General features: G+C 33.0%; 1 protein-coding gene across 1 annotated transcript; it reads left to right on the forward strand.

Annotated features, from left to right (window-relative positions):
* The first annotated feature begins 6,226 nt into the window (after positions 1–6,226).
* On the forward strand, positions 6,227–7,963 carry LOC133679787 (heat stress transcription factor B-4b-like). Its single transcript, XM_062102482.1, has 2 exons — positions 6,227–6,730; positions 7,203–7,963. The coding sequence occupies exons 1-2, from the start codon at positions 6,482–6,484 to the stop codon at positions 7,782–7,784; spliced, it is 831 nt and encodes a 276-aa protein (XP_061958466.1). The 5' UTR covers positions 6,227–6,481; the 3' UTR covers positions 7,785–7,963.
* The last annotated feature ends 5,082 nt before the right edge of the window (positions 7,964–13,045 follow it).

Here is a 13,045-nt window from a genome sequence, read left to right on the forward strand (position 1 = left end):
TGATGCATGGAACGTAATTATGTATATCCATAAAAGATACATGATCGAGATCTAGACTGATTCTTTGATTATTACAAAAAAAAAAAAAAAAAAAAACACCTTGTATCTTTTGAATTAAGCTGTAACATTAAATGTTTAAGGGGTTGTTTGGTATCATTTTATTATTGCTTAAAAGGTTTTGAAATTTCTCATAGTGTGCGGCTGCTACTGTCAACATTCTCAATTTAAGCAATATTTGGAAGTGCCCTTTTGTCGTTCCTCTACAAATTTGTACTCCCAATAGTTAGGTTCTTACAAGAGAGAGAATAACATTGTCTTCCCCTAATATTGTCAAAAATAAAATTCCCTTTATCTCCTTGTTTTAGTACTTCATTGATAATATTAGTGAGGGTAACGGCATCCATGAATTGATTTTTTTTTTTCATTTCCAGTTCCTATCCATTAATTGCTCATTGAATAAAATTTAAATATTTATATTCTATTTATTGGTTTCGGGTATCTATATAAATATTTATTATTCGATTATTATTTAATATTCAATAAAAAATAGCAATTTATATACTTGAAGCATGTATATATGTGTTAAATGATCGATCAAATAATAAATATTACACGCACAAATATATATATATATATATATATATATATATATATATATATGTGGATCGGTATCCTAAATTGCGTTTCTTAAATAATACATTTAATTAATATTAAATACATGAAAAACAGACTAGTAGGGTCTATTCTTTGAACACAGTTTGTCGTGTCCAGCCAACCATTGACTATTATTATCTAGGTTATATAGTGATGGAGCATGCAATTTCTTATTAGTTTTTGAAAAGAAAAATTGCGGGTCTTAAATTACTCAAAGACTCTACAACAAATGGAGGGATACCGCTAACCCACCTACTGGCTTTGCGTTCCATGCTATTATATAGTTGCAGAAGCCTTAATTGATGTAGAAACATGGGCTTCAGAAGCATACGAAACAGCACAAAAAGACCTGATATAAAAATATTACAGCCTCAGACCACCACAATCAATGAATTTTCTAATGCTTCGACAGAGCTTGGCCCATGTTGCTGTCTCTTCAATGGCGAAAAGAAGACGAGATGTTCCTTCCTCCCGAAAGTATTTTTTGTCTTCCAGGCCACCCATCACCAAAGAGTATCCTTTTCCACCTTTATCTTTTTCAATAAAATCAAAAGGCTTCATAAATATGGCATTATTGCCTCCCCTCACTCTCATCGGATTTCTCAAGCATCTTCAAACTTGCTTTCACTATGGTATAAGACTTCAAAGATGAACTTGATGAATATGCTATCCTCGGAGAACTACTGGATGGATGCATGGGATCCACTCTTATCCTCGGAGATCCTTAAAGGAAGATAGAGGACTACTGTCCTCTGTATATGGGGTACGATCCCTCTTTTTTTAGAGACAACGCCATGAGAGGTAATGATTTGAAAATCCAAGATGCAAATCTATTTTCTTTTTAGGAATATGTTGTAAAAGTTTGGCGTAGATCCTTGCATGTGCATTTCCATGATGTCACGGAGATTATAAGGTGTTTGATTTCTCTTTTTGGCTCCATTAATTGATCTTATATATAAATTATCCCAATTGGTGGCTAGCTATATATATGGGTGCATAGAATAACCATGCGTCCCAAAGAGTGGGATTTTTTAGGTTGAATTATGATAAAAATCTAGGTGAATAAAAATTTTAAAACATCTTTTGAATTTGTTTGTTTTTTTATATATATAAAATTACAAATAAAATCAAAAGAATTAATTTGTTTGTTTATTATTCTTTTTTAAGTAAAAATTGGAGTTTGTTTATTATTTTAATTGTTTTTTTTTCAAATAACTTTCTTCAATTTTCAAAAATTGTGATTTTTTTGAGAATTAAACTATTTTTTAACTTTTTTTTTTTTTTAAAAAAAAAGGAAAAGTAGAAACGCAAAATGATGCGGATATTTTGAGGGAAATATTGCCATATACATCCAACTCGTTAAATTAATACTTTAATTATAGAATAAAAAAAATATAATACCTTTTACTCAAGGATGTTTTAGTCTTTTTATTTTTTTAAATAGTGTGATTATTTTATGCCTTTAAGACAAACACTATAACTCTCTCACAAATTTTTTTAATTTTTTTATATTGGTTTTATTGTAAAATTGAAGGTTACGAATGGACATTGTTATAATTAACATATATTAAATAATATTTAAAAATAAAACAGTTATTTCATGTAACGCATGTACTTGCCAATGTATGGATAGTTTTCATGCCATTTGAGTGGTGCATATGAGGTTTTTTTACCACCAAACACTGTCTTTCATTATAACGTTTGGAAGAACTCAGTGTCCTCTGCAAGATATAACGACATGTGTGCTAGAAATGTCTTTAGTTTGGCTATGCTAACTTTTTATTATTTCTTCTTCTCTCTCTTTTCCTTAAATTTAGCGAAAACACCTTCAAAATTTCAGACCATCTAATTCAATTTTTTTTTCTTTTATATTTATTCAATGTTCTTTTAATTACTATTTTATTTTTTATTTTTGAATAAGCTATAAAATTATAATTTTTTTTAAATTTCACCCCTATCATTTTTTAATTTATAAATAATTTATCAAATTACAAATATTTTTTTAATTTTATTCCTCTATGATTCTTTAATCTTTCAAATTTAGTCTTCATTTATTTGAGTACTAATATTTTTTGTTTAGGATCATTTAAATTATTTTTATTTCAAATTTCATCATCTTTTGTTTTTTTTCCATCAAATTTTATCCTTATTTTTTTGTTGTTATTTTTTTTTTGATTTTGCAAGTTTTTTTATTAATATTTTTTCATGATTTCATCATTCAAAATTAAATTGATTGAGAATTAAATTTATTGATTAAAACCATGTCCAAGATTTCACGAGTTGGGAATTTTAGAGATTAGACAAGGTTTATGAGGTTCGCCCAGGTTTTTTTTTTTTTTTCCTTTTGTTAAGTTGAATTTTTCTAATTTTTTTATCTTTTTTGTTTTGTTTTGCTTTGTTATTTTTTATGGTTTGCTTTCTTTGGAGTTAGCTCTTGATTCATGACCAAGATCATTGATTTTAAAGGTTAATGTGAGTTCACTTTTATTTTTTTTTCTTTTGAAAATTGATCAATCTCAATTTTATTCTTCAATTTTTTTTTTCATACTTTTATTTCTATGAAATCATCTAAATCTCATATCCATGATCGCGGATTTGCGAGTTCATCCATTTTAATAGTTTTTTTAAATTGCTTTATATATATATATTTTCATCCCTTAAACACTGAGTTGTTTAATAATCCGAATCTGCTCAGGTCTGTTTTTTTATTGTTATTTTTTTAGTTTTTTTATTTATTTTTTCATATTATTTAACTTTAGTAATTAAAGTAATGACTCGGTATAAGATTTTTCTACCCCTAATATTTTCTTTTACATTGAAATTTTTTTTCCCCAGCCTTCATAGTAACGCAGACAACAAATATAGTAATCACTATGGAAACTATCGTGCTGCCTTTTTTGTTTACCAAGAGTTTCCATATATTTCTTCTTTTTTTTTTCTTTTAATTGGAAATTTCCACCAACTAATCTTGTAAGTGAGTACTCTGTTTTATACTAAATTAATAGTCTGATGATATCTTCTAAGAATCTGAAAATCAACCTACTTTTACAGAAATCCCCTCTGTTTCTTCATAATTCAGGATTGCTCATAGTCACATGTTATGCATTTAGATTTGTGCTCCTACAAGACAAAGAACTAGCCCCGCCCCCCCGCCCCCTCTCTGATCACCCTTTGTGGTGTGAAAAGGGCAAATGATGTTGTGGGTCACATGGAGATAGAGAAAGATCGATCATGTGATGTAATCCATGGCATGTCCACTGCAAATTCTGAATATATTGAAGAGAGAGGTCGGTCGTATATGGGATAGAATCTTGTTTTTATTGAATTCCAGAAACTGGAACCTTTGAGCTCCAAAGAACCACCCCTGCCTGCTCTTCCAAGGTTTCCTATCTGGAAAACCAACCAATCATTTCTATACAAGCATGCAAGAAGGGCTACTGGTTGCTTGCTTTGTGTATCAAAATGGATCCACCATGGCATTTATTTTTCTAGGCATGTCCAATCCCTGGAAATGGAGTTATCAAGAAAAGCAACACGTAAAAAGAAAAGAAAAGCAAAAATCAAAAGAACCTTTTCCAACTTTTTTTTTTAAAAAAAATTCTTTGTTTTTTATGTATATATTGAAAGGAAAAAGAGAAATATTCGCTATCTAGCTATTTTCTGTTTCTGGTGAGCAAAACAGATTAGACTAATTTATTTCAATGTGGTTACAGTTAATTTCATTGGATTTAATGTACAATTTGCAGCATATATATTACTTGCTCGTAGATCGATCAGTCATTTACTCCCATGCCAGGACGTAGTATTCGCAATTAAAATGATATTATCGGCATCAGAACATTTCATTAATTCGCAACTATTTGTTCAGTCTTCCGAGCAGTATATAAAAACAGAGAAAAAAAAAATAAAATCACACTTATTTATTTTGTATAAATAAGTGTCCTGATGTGTATAAACAAAGACCATTCGAATTATAAAGGATACAGATTAGTGCTGGATTTAGCTATGAAGACTCAATCAAAGTATAAGTCTTGAACGCTTATATCAATTGTAAGAACCATAAAGTTCTTAATTAATTTAAATAATTGTGTTTTTGTTCTGAATAATCGGCCAATAAACTTAGAGGTTTACTCCAATGCCGAGCAAAAACTTAATTAGAGATTTATAATTAAGTTATGGAGAGTATGAATCGAGGGAATTGTACTTCTTGAAATCAATTTCTAACTAGGAATTAAAAATACTGAATATGACAGTCATTAATTAATGTCCAAACCAGAGAAAGAAACAAGAACCCTAAAGTAAGACTTTTAAATCCTTTACAAAAACTTAATACAAGAATCTTAAGCTAGGAAATTCATGAAGTCTTTTAAAATAATCTTTATCATAAGACACTCCAGGTTCAAATTGAAGAAGTGCAGAACAACCGTGCATAACCGAGCAATCTTCCATTGAATAAGTTCTGTACACGAACGTAATTTGAAATATTTATTTTAAAAGTGGGCAGTCTTGTAATGTACAAAGAAATAAATGATTAAAGTTGAGGAATGTTCCGACTACACACACACACACACATGTATATTCCTATTATATTTTCATTAAATAATTATTAATGGGGGGGGGGGGGGGAGCTTCAGATCATGTCGTTAATTATATATCTTGATCTCTCGTAATAAATTTTTAACAAGCTAGCTCTAGGGTGTATTGTCCAAGGCTTATCTGGAAAAAAACATAAATAAATAAAAGCCTGTGAGTGCCAACTTGCTTGCCTCCCTTCGCTGATCACATGCATAACAAGCCAGAATTCATAGCCAAGTTGAAAACCCTTTTGATTCATTATTTCAGAGAATACATAATTACGACTTCTGTGCAATCACAGATTAAATATATAACTAGGGCTTCTCGATACAGCCTTTTTTTTTTTAATTTTTGATTCACTGGTCACTGGTGAATGTAAGACTCCAATAAATAGAATATATAGTGTTCCTTGATGACAGCAAGGGTTAAAGATTCAGAGATTCAAAATATGTATTCGCAAGCTTCCAAGTTTCAGTTCTAGAGAAGAATATAATGTCCCTCCTAGGGTGGAGGAACCATATCTTAACATCACACACACACACACACACACATATATATTTGGGCACTTCACCTTTTCTAATTTCTTTTTTGTAAGGAATATCATAGCAAAAACCTCCAAAAATTCTTTTCGGATACTAAGAGAAGTTGCTATATATATTGTATGGCAGCATGGGTTATGGTACTGAACATCAAATAGTAACAGATTTGTCCTTGCATGTAAAGACAATGATTCTAAACCATCATCTGGGTGTGCCCTAATCAAAGAAAAGTTCATGAGCTCAAGATGCATCTTCCTCCACTCACTTCAAAAAAGAAAAAAGAAAAAAGAAAAAAAGGATGCATCTTTCCCCACCAGCTAGCTGCTAATAGTACTGCAGCCAAGGCGCAAAGGAACAATCAATAGCTAATTAAGAGCTCATATTGGATCTTATAATTATAGTAATTCGAGAAAAGTTCAATACTATAATTTACTGACATGGTCATATGCTTCTTAAAGTTAGAAACTACGATGAGAGAGAAAGAGAGAGCAAAGAGTGGCTTTTATTTTAGTGACATGGCCATATGTTTCTGTTTCATAAAGTTAGAAAATTATAATGAGAGAGAGAGAGAGAGAGAAAGAGAGAGAGAGAGAGAGAGAGAGAGAGGAGCTTCTTTAAACACATTGGACTTGCAGTTGTGAATATTGAGGGTAAAAATTGTACTTGTAGAAGTGCATATCATCTGCTTCCTCTAGTTTAATTCCCAGCTGATAATGGCATTTACAGTGGATAGGTGTGAAGAGATGGTGTTTACTGTGGAGTCTCAAAAGGCAGCTCCTGCACCCTTCTTAACAAAAACTTACCAGCTAGTTGATGACCCTCTTACAGACCACGTTGTCTCTTGGGGTGATGATGAAACCACCTTTGTTGTGTGGAGACCTCCTGAGTTTGCTAGGGAACTCCTCCCCAATTACTTCAAGCACAACAACTTCTCAAGCTTTGTCAGGCAGCTCAACACCTACGTGAGCATCTCCCTCTCTCTCTCGCCCTCTATCTCACTCGGTCAAGGGTACTTCTAGCTAAAATCATCTCTAGATTCTACTAATTAATGAGCAGCAAGGTAAAAGCTGTGCTAACTAACATGGCTGCTTTTCCAGGGAGTTTCTTAGTTTTTCCAAGTAGGGTCGCTCTCATTTTAGATAACTTGACATCTACCTGTAATTTTACTCAAAATCTCTTCATCCTATACCACTCTTCTTTTGAAGATCTTAAGCACTATATATGATCTAGAGCACCAAAATACTGAAGGACGTATCAATCCCAGCTAACCATAAACATTCTGCCCAAGATATAGTGTGTTAGTATTTAATATATGGTAATCCGTATTAGATGACAAAGCTTTCTAAATAAACCTTTCACGAAACAGGTTTAATATTTTTACTTGAGAATCTTTTTTTCTTGTCTTTCTCTTATTCTTCTGTTAATACCTTGCAGGGATTCAAGAAGGTAGTAACTGACAGGTGGGAGTTTGCAAATGAGTACTTCAGAAAAGGAGCAAAGCAGTTGCTATCTGAGATTCACAGGAGAAAAACAATATCCCAGCACCATCACCAACATTACCCTGACCAAGCAACCCAATTTCTCCAATCAGAAGATCATGGTTTTGGTTGGATTGATCCTCCATTTCCATTTCCATTTCCATCTCCAAAACCAAATGTTGATCATATCCTAACTGCCCTCTCAGAAGATAACCAGCAACTGAGAAGGAAAAACTGTATGCTTTTATCAGAACTCTCCCACATGAAGAATCTCTATAATGACATTATCTACTTCATCCAAAACCATGTAAAACCAGTGCCCAATGAGCAAAAAGCTTACAATACAGTACCCAAGCTTATAGAGCCGGGTTCTTCATGTCAAGATCAAACCATTTGTTTTGGCGTTCAAAGGGCTAAGAATGGTGTTTTGGGTAAGCATTCATTAACATTTAGTACTGAGGAATCATCTAGTCCAGTGAAGCTTTTTGGAGTCCCTCTCATTGATAACAAAAGGCTGCATCCAGAAGCGATTGAATAGCAGGAATGATATTGTAGTGTCTCCTTTAATTAGCTTCTACAATAGGATCTAGATGTTGTCAGTAAGATTTATCAGAAGAGGAGCTACATATGTACACAAGTAGCTGAAAGTTCAGTTGGATTTAAGCCACTTCATGTTAATTAGCAGCAAAAGAAGAAATTTCTTCTTTTTTCTTTTCTTTTCTTTTTTTCCCTCACAGATCTGAAGCAAAATATCGGCTTCTCCGATATTGATATTTCTACAAATTAAGAACTAGCTAGAGTACTCTATCAGCCTCGTTTTCCTTTTCTTCCAAAATCCTTTAACTTTTCCTTAATCAAATATTGGATAGCTGTTACCTTGAAGAACTACATGTTACGTACACTATATATTAAGAGCAGAAGAAAAAACTTTCAATGTGTTAAAAAAAACTAATTAAGTATATGAATGGTAATGTAGTAACTAAGCGCTTAAACTTCAATTAGTTTTCTCATCTAAACCTAATCACATATACAGGACATCGCTGCCTTAATTATATATATATATTCTTGGTCAATGCTCTATAGTAAATTCACAAGGGTATCTAGCTCCCAAAGAAGCTTTTTATTGCCTGTTCTATTTATTAACTGTCTTCCACGCAAAGAATGCTTGTCTGTCTTCATCTCTCTCGGGAAAAAGAAATGCTAATGTCAATAAAGAAACATGAAATATTAGTTTCACGATTTACTGAAGCTTTTCTTTGGAATACTGTACCGTGCAGAACGTCTTAAAGTAAGTGAAACAAGAAAGAAATACTGCAGCAGAGAGAAACTAGCATTTGGTCACTGGCCATTGACCACTGATCAATTATTCTTCTTCCTTTAAAAGGAGAAAAAAGAAGAATGAAAGAGAGGGTTCAGAGAATATAAGTGGAGGATGGAATTGAGCAATCATGTCATGCTTTAAGTTTGACATTCATGATCATGTGGAATCTAGAGATTTACCTTCAGTTTTTATCTGAAAAAGAAGAAAAGAGGCCCATTAAAAAAAAAAGGTGATGAAAATAGTAACCCGTTTAGCCATTGGCTTAGGCAATGTATAAAGAGAGGGGGAAACAGAAGATTTTCGGTTAAAGATTGCTTTGGGATTGTTCTATAATGCGATTCTTTGTCATGCCTCGAATTTGTTTCCCTTCTTCTTGTGTGAGCTTTTTTTTTTTCCTTTTTATGCTAATGCTGTTTTCTTTTTCCTTTTTCTTTCAAGAACTTGAAATGAAGCTTGCCTCAATATCCTTCTCTACTTTAAACATATATGGTTATGAGTACATGCAACAAAAAATTTGAATCATAATTTTTCTATAATTTGGAGCTTGGAGGATGGAGATCCGAAGAACTTACAAGTTTATTTTTTGGTGGAAAAGGATTAGACTATGCTCGAATGTTGTGGAATGATCGATTGAGGTAACAATATTAGTCATAACTTTACCGGTAGATTAAGGGATAAAAAGCATTGGCTTACATTCAGAAAATTAATTAGTAAAAATCTGTTCAACTTGAACCGAACATGTTAAACATTCGATCCAACTATTTGGACCACATAATATCTGGTCCAAATTAAACTGTTTGTTATTAAATTTTTAAGCATGTGGTTCGACACAATGGGGACAACTTTGTATCTCGAGCGATGCTATTGAAGGGTACTAGGAAGAGTTTTTGTTTTTGTATTTAAAAAATGTTTTTAATTTTTTTTTAAAAAAATTAATTAGTTTTTTTATCATTTGAAATTACTTCAATGTGCTAGTATAAAAAATTAATAATAATAAAAATTATTATTTGAATATATTTCCACAAATTTATATTTATTTCTCATCAATCCTCCACCAATAACGTGGTATTAGTTTCCTGCAAGCCCTGCCACTTTTTCAAGTTACGTAATTTTACGACATCTGAATAACTGAGGCCCGAACAAATTTATATTTTCGGTCGCTGGAGAAGCTTAAAGGCCCAAAATACTAACCAAGCTTTCCCAGTGATGCAGCTAGTAATTTGCAATATCTCGTGCAATCTTGTTTACCACTTATTTTCTTCCTTATCAATGAGTTGATCATGCCAGTGATGAAGAAACTGCATACAAATCATGTTAATCCTAGACTTTTTTGGACTGATAGACTCGCCTTCTCTATTTATCAATCATGGGCTGACTCCAGTGATCCATAAAAACCTCGCTTGATCTAGCAGGTAAATCTAGCTGTTTGTCGATCTAGAATAGAATCCAAATCAAATTTTAAACTTAACTATTTTAAACCTAGTCAATTCAGTGCTCAACCAGCATCATTCCTTGGGAAAACTACAGTGCGGGTGCCAAGAAATCGTAGTTGATTAGTTCGAGGGAGGGCAAAATCTAACGTTGTCTTGTCAAATTGTTGGAGTGTATCTTCAGATGGATTTGGGATCTGGGCTTGAAACTAACTCAATTGAGTTTAACTAGGACGGCCTTCAATCTGAATGGACTTGGAGTAAAAAAAAAAAAATTTCTTAATAGGCTAGGGGTTAGCGTCTTGGAAGCTCATATAGACCGCATCTAATCACTCCTCCCACTTGTTAAGACCAAGAAAAGAGGGGAAATTTCTTACAGGGAGGTCTCGAAGTGGAATGGGATTCAACAATGGAGAAGAACTACTCTGTTAGCAAAAATAAATTTCTGATTGGAGATTCTTATTGAAATATAGATTCGGAGGCCTCTCGAGATTTTTGTTGGGAAATCTCTCTTCCAATCCTAGAAGGATGGAGTGGGATTTAATAACAGAGGAGATTGACCTACATCCACTGGGCCTCCGACAAGGAAAAGGAAACCTAGAAAGCCCGACTATGAGTTAGGCACGATGGTCCTTTCCCACCCTTGCCAGATGCTACTTTAAAGCAGGCATTCATTCATTGGTATTTGGTACACGAGCGATCACTTGTATTGCCAAAATGGGTGGGGGTAGCTTATTCAAAGGCTGATGGGTTTGATTGATGGATGAGATGCTTAAACTTTAGGGGACAAAGCATCAAAAGATTATGTACCTTATGGAAATCTTTAAGTAACTAAAGCAAAAGATGCCTAAATGCCCTTTTACCTCATCTACGATCCGCATGATGACACCTTCACCATGTCTTTCTTTCCCACTTATATGCTATTTGCTTCCTCATCCATGGAGAGTCTCGGCGAGAGGGAAAGGAGAAAAAACCACTTCCCTGTGGCGTATGTCATATATGCCAGCAGGAAAGAACTCGAGGCAATCAAACTGGGTTTCTGTTCAGACAAGATTCCTAGGGTTCATGATTTTCTTTTATGCTACTTGGCTCAATGCCACATTGACACCCGTCTTGGTTTTGGATGCCATTGGCTAAAAAGAAGTTGGTGGTGTCAAGATGTCATGGTTTGTTCGATCCCCACCATTACCATCAATGGCTCTTTATACCATACCAGAAGAAATGCGCAATTTATACCATATCTAGTTTGACGTCAACTTGCTTTCATGATCTTGTGCTGTGTTTTTCTTTAATATCACATTGCATCACCAACTAACCACTACACCCACCAATGAAATGTTGCTTTTCATGGTGTCAATCTTGTGGCTTGGAACTCTAACTTGGTAGGTCTAACTTTATCCGGCCACCATTCCAACTCCTTCGAGTTCTGTTATCAAACTTTTTTGTCTGACCACTCCATGATCCACTCCAAAAAGCTCGAACCAACAATTTGATCGTCACCCATTTGCTCCCAGTGGACACAAATATAAAACAAATTAACCACATCATGCCGAGGCCATAAAAGTTGAGATGTTAAGAATACTTGTTTATTAGATCATTAGATGCTGGAGTCATTGTATAACAAGTGGTCTTTTAGGTAGATAAACCCTAAGGTTGTGTCTTGGGCCTTTCCTGGTTCGATGACAGCAAGTAGCCTTGTGTTCTTAATTATAACTTTAGTTCCCGTCTAGGATGCTAATAAAGAATAGATGTATTTTGTTCCTTGTGACCGTGCCTGCAGAAAGTGCATTAGCCCTATAGTTTTGTAATTTCTTAGTGCCGACATGATTAAACAAAATATTCCATTATATTTGCAACATGCAATTGCTGATAGAGAAAGGATACACACTTGCAGCTCTGCTGAAAAAGACCTGAGATGAACTGGTAGACAAGCTTCGTGCTTTAAGCATCAATTTTATCTCATCTGTTCTCCATTATGGATCCAAATTATTAATGTGTCATCATCATAAACCCACACTCAAAGATCAATTTGTTAGAAAATAAATCTTCTTTTTTTGTCCTGGACTATGCTCCAGTGGTCATCTTGATCTTGGTATCTTACCCACCATCATAATTAAGAAATTCCCTAGGATTCATCAATAAAATACGTTTATTAACGGTCACCTATTAACCCATGTTCCTGTATTGTTTAAACATTATTATAGTATGTTTGAGAATATGTGATAATGATTATTTTTTAAATTGTTTTTTATCTGAAAATATATTAAAATAATATTTTTTTATAAAAAATTATTTTTTGTATCAACTTATTAAAATGATTTTAAAATATTAAAAATTAATTTTAAATAAAAAAATTTAAATTTTAACCAATTTTCATTGAAACACAACGGGCTTATAATTGTAAATTTTAAGAAATGAGATTTCTATGACATTTTGTAATTCCAAGATAGTTTATCCATAATGGTTTTGGAGTATTTTGTGGGTTTTTAATTTGGATAATAAATATAGCTGGGGATATTCGTTGTTGTGTAGTAAGATTGCTTTCACATCGTATCCAAGCATTTGAAAATCCTCTTTCTCGCGTGCAATCTTATAGCGGCCTACGTACTCTTCTCAAGTCAAATTGAAGCTGAAGGGTTTCAGATGTTAAAACAATGGGAGGAACACCAAATTAAAAAAAAAAAAAAAAAGCAAATTCTAATACAGAATGTTCAAAGAGTTGATCTCACGTTGGGGGATTTTTATCCTGTTCATCGTTGAATTTTGACTTTTGAGAGGGAGATGACCTTAATTAGCTTAATCTAATTCATTGTTAAGTCAATTTCAGGATTCAAACCCTTAAATTGGGTGACCTATCAAATTTAAATAGGTAAATAAACAAAACAGAGTAAATTAACTAAATTAGTTGATAATGCTGTACATGAGTTTCAATCTATAAAAGAAGTGATGCTAGTTCGTTCATATCTTAATATTACTTAAAAGTCAATGAAAATAAATCTAATTCGGTTTAATTTTGTATTTTGAGGTTTTATAGGTTGGTTGATAAAT

This window comes from Populus nigra, chromosome 19 (genome assembly GCF_951802175.1).
Source record: "Populus nigra chromosome 19, ddPopNigr1.1, whole genome shotgun sequence".
Taxonomy (NCBI): domain Eukaryota; kingdom Viridiplantae; phylum Streptophyta; class Magnoliopsida; order Malpighiales; family Salicaceae; genus Populus; species Populus nigra.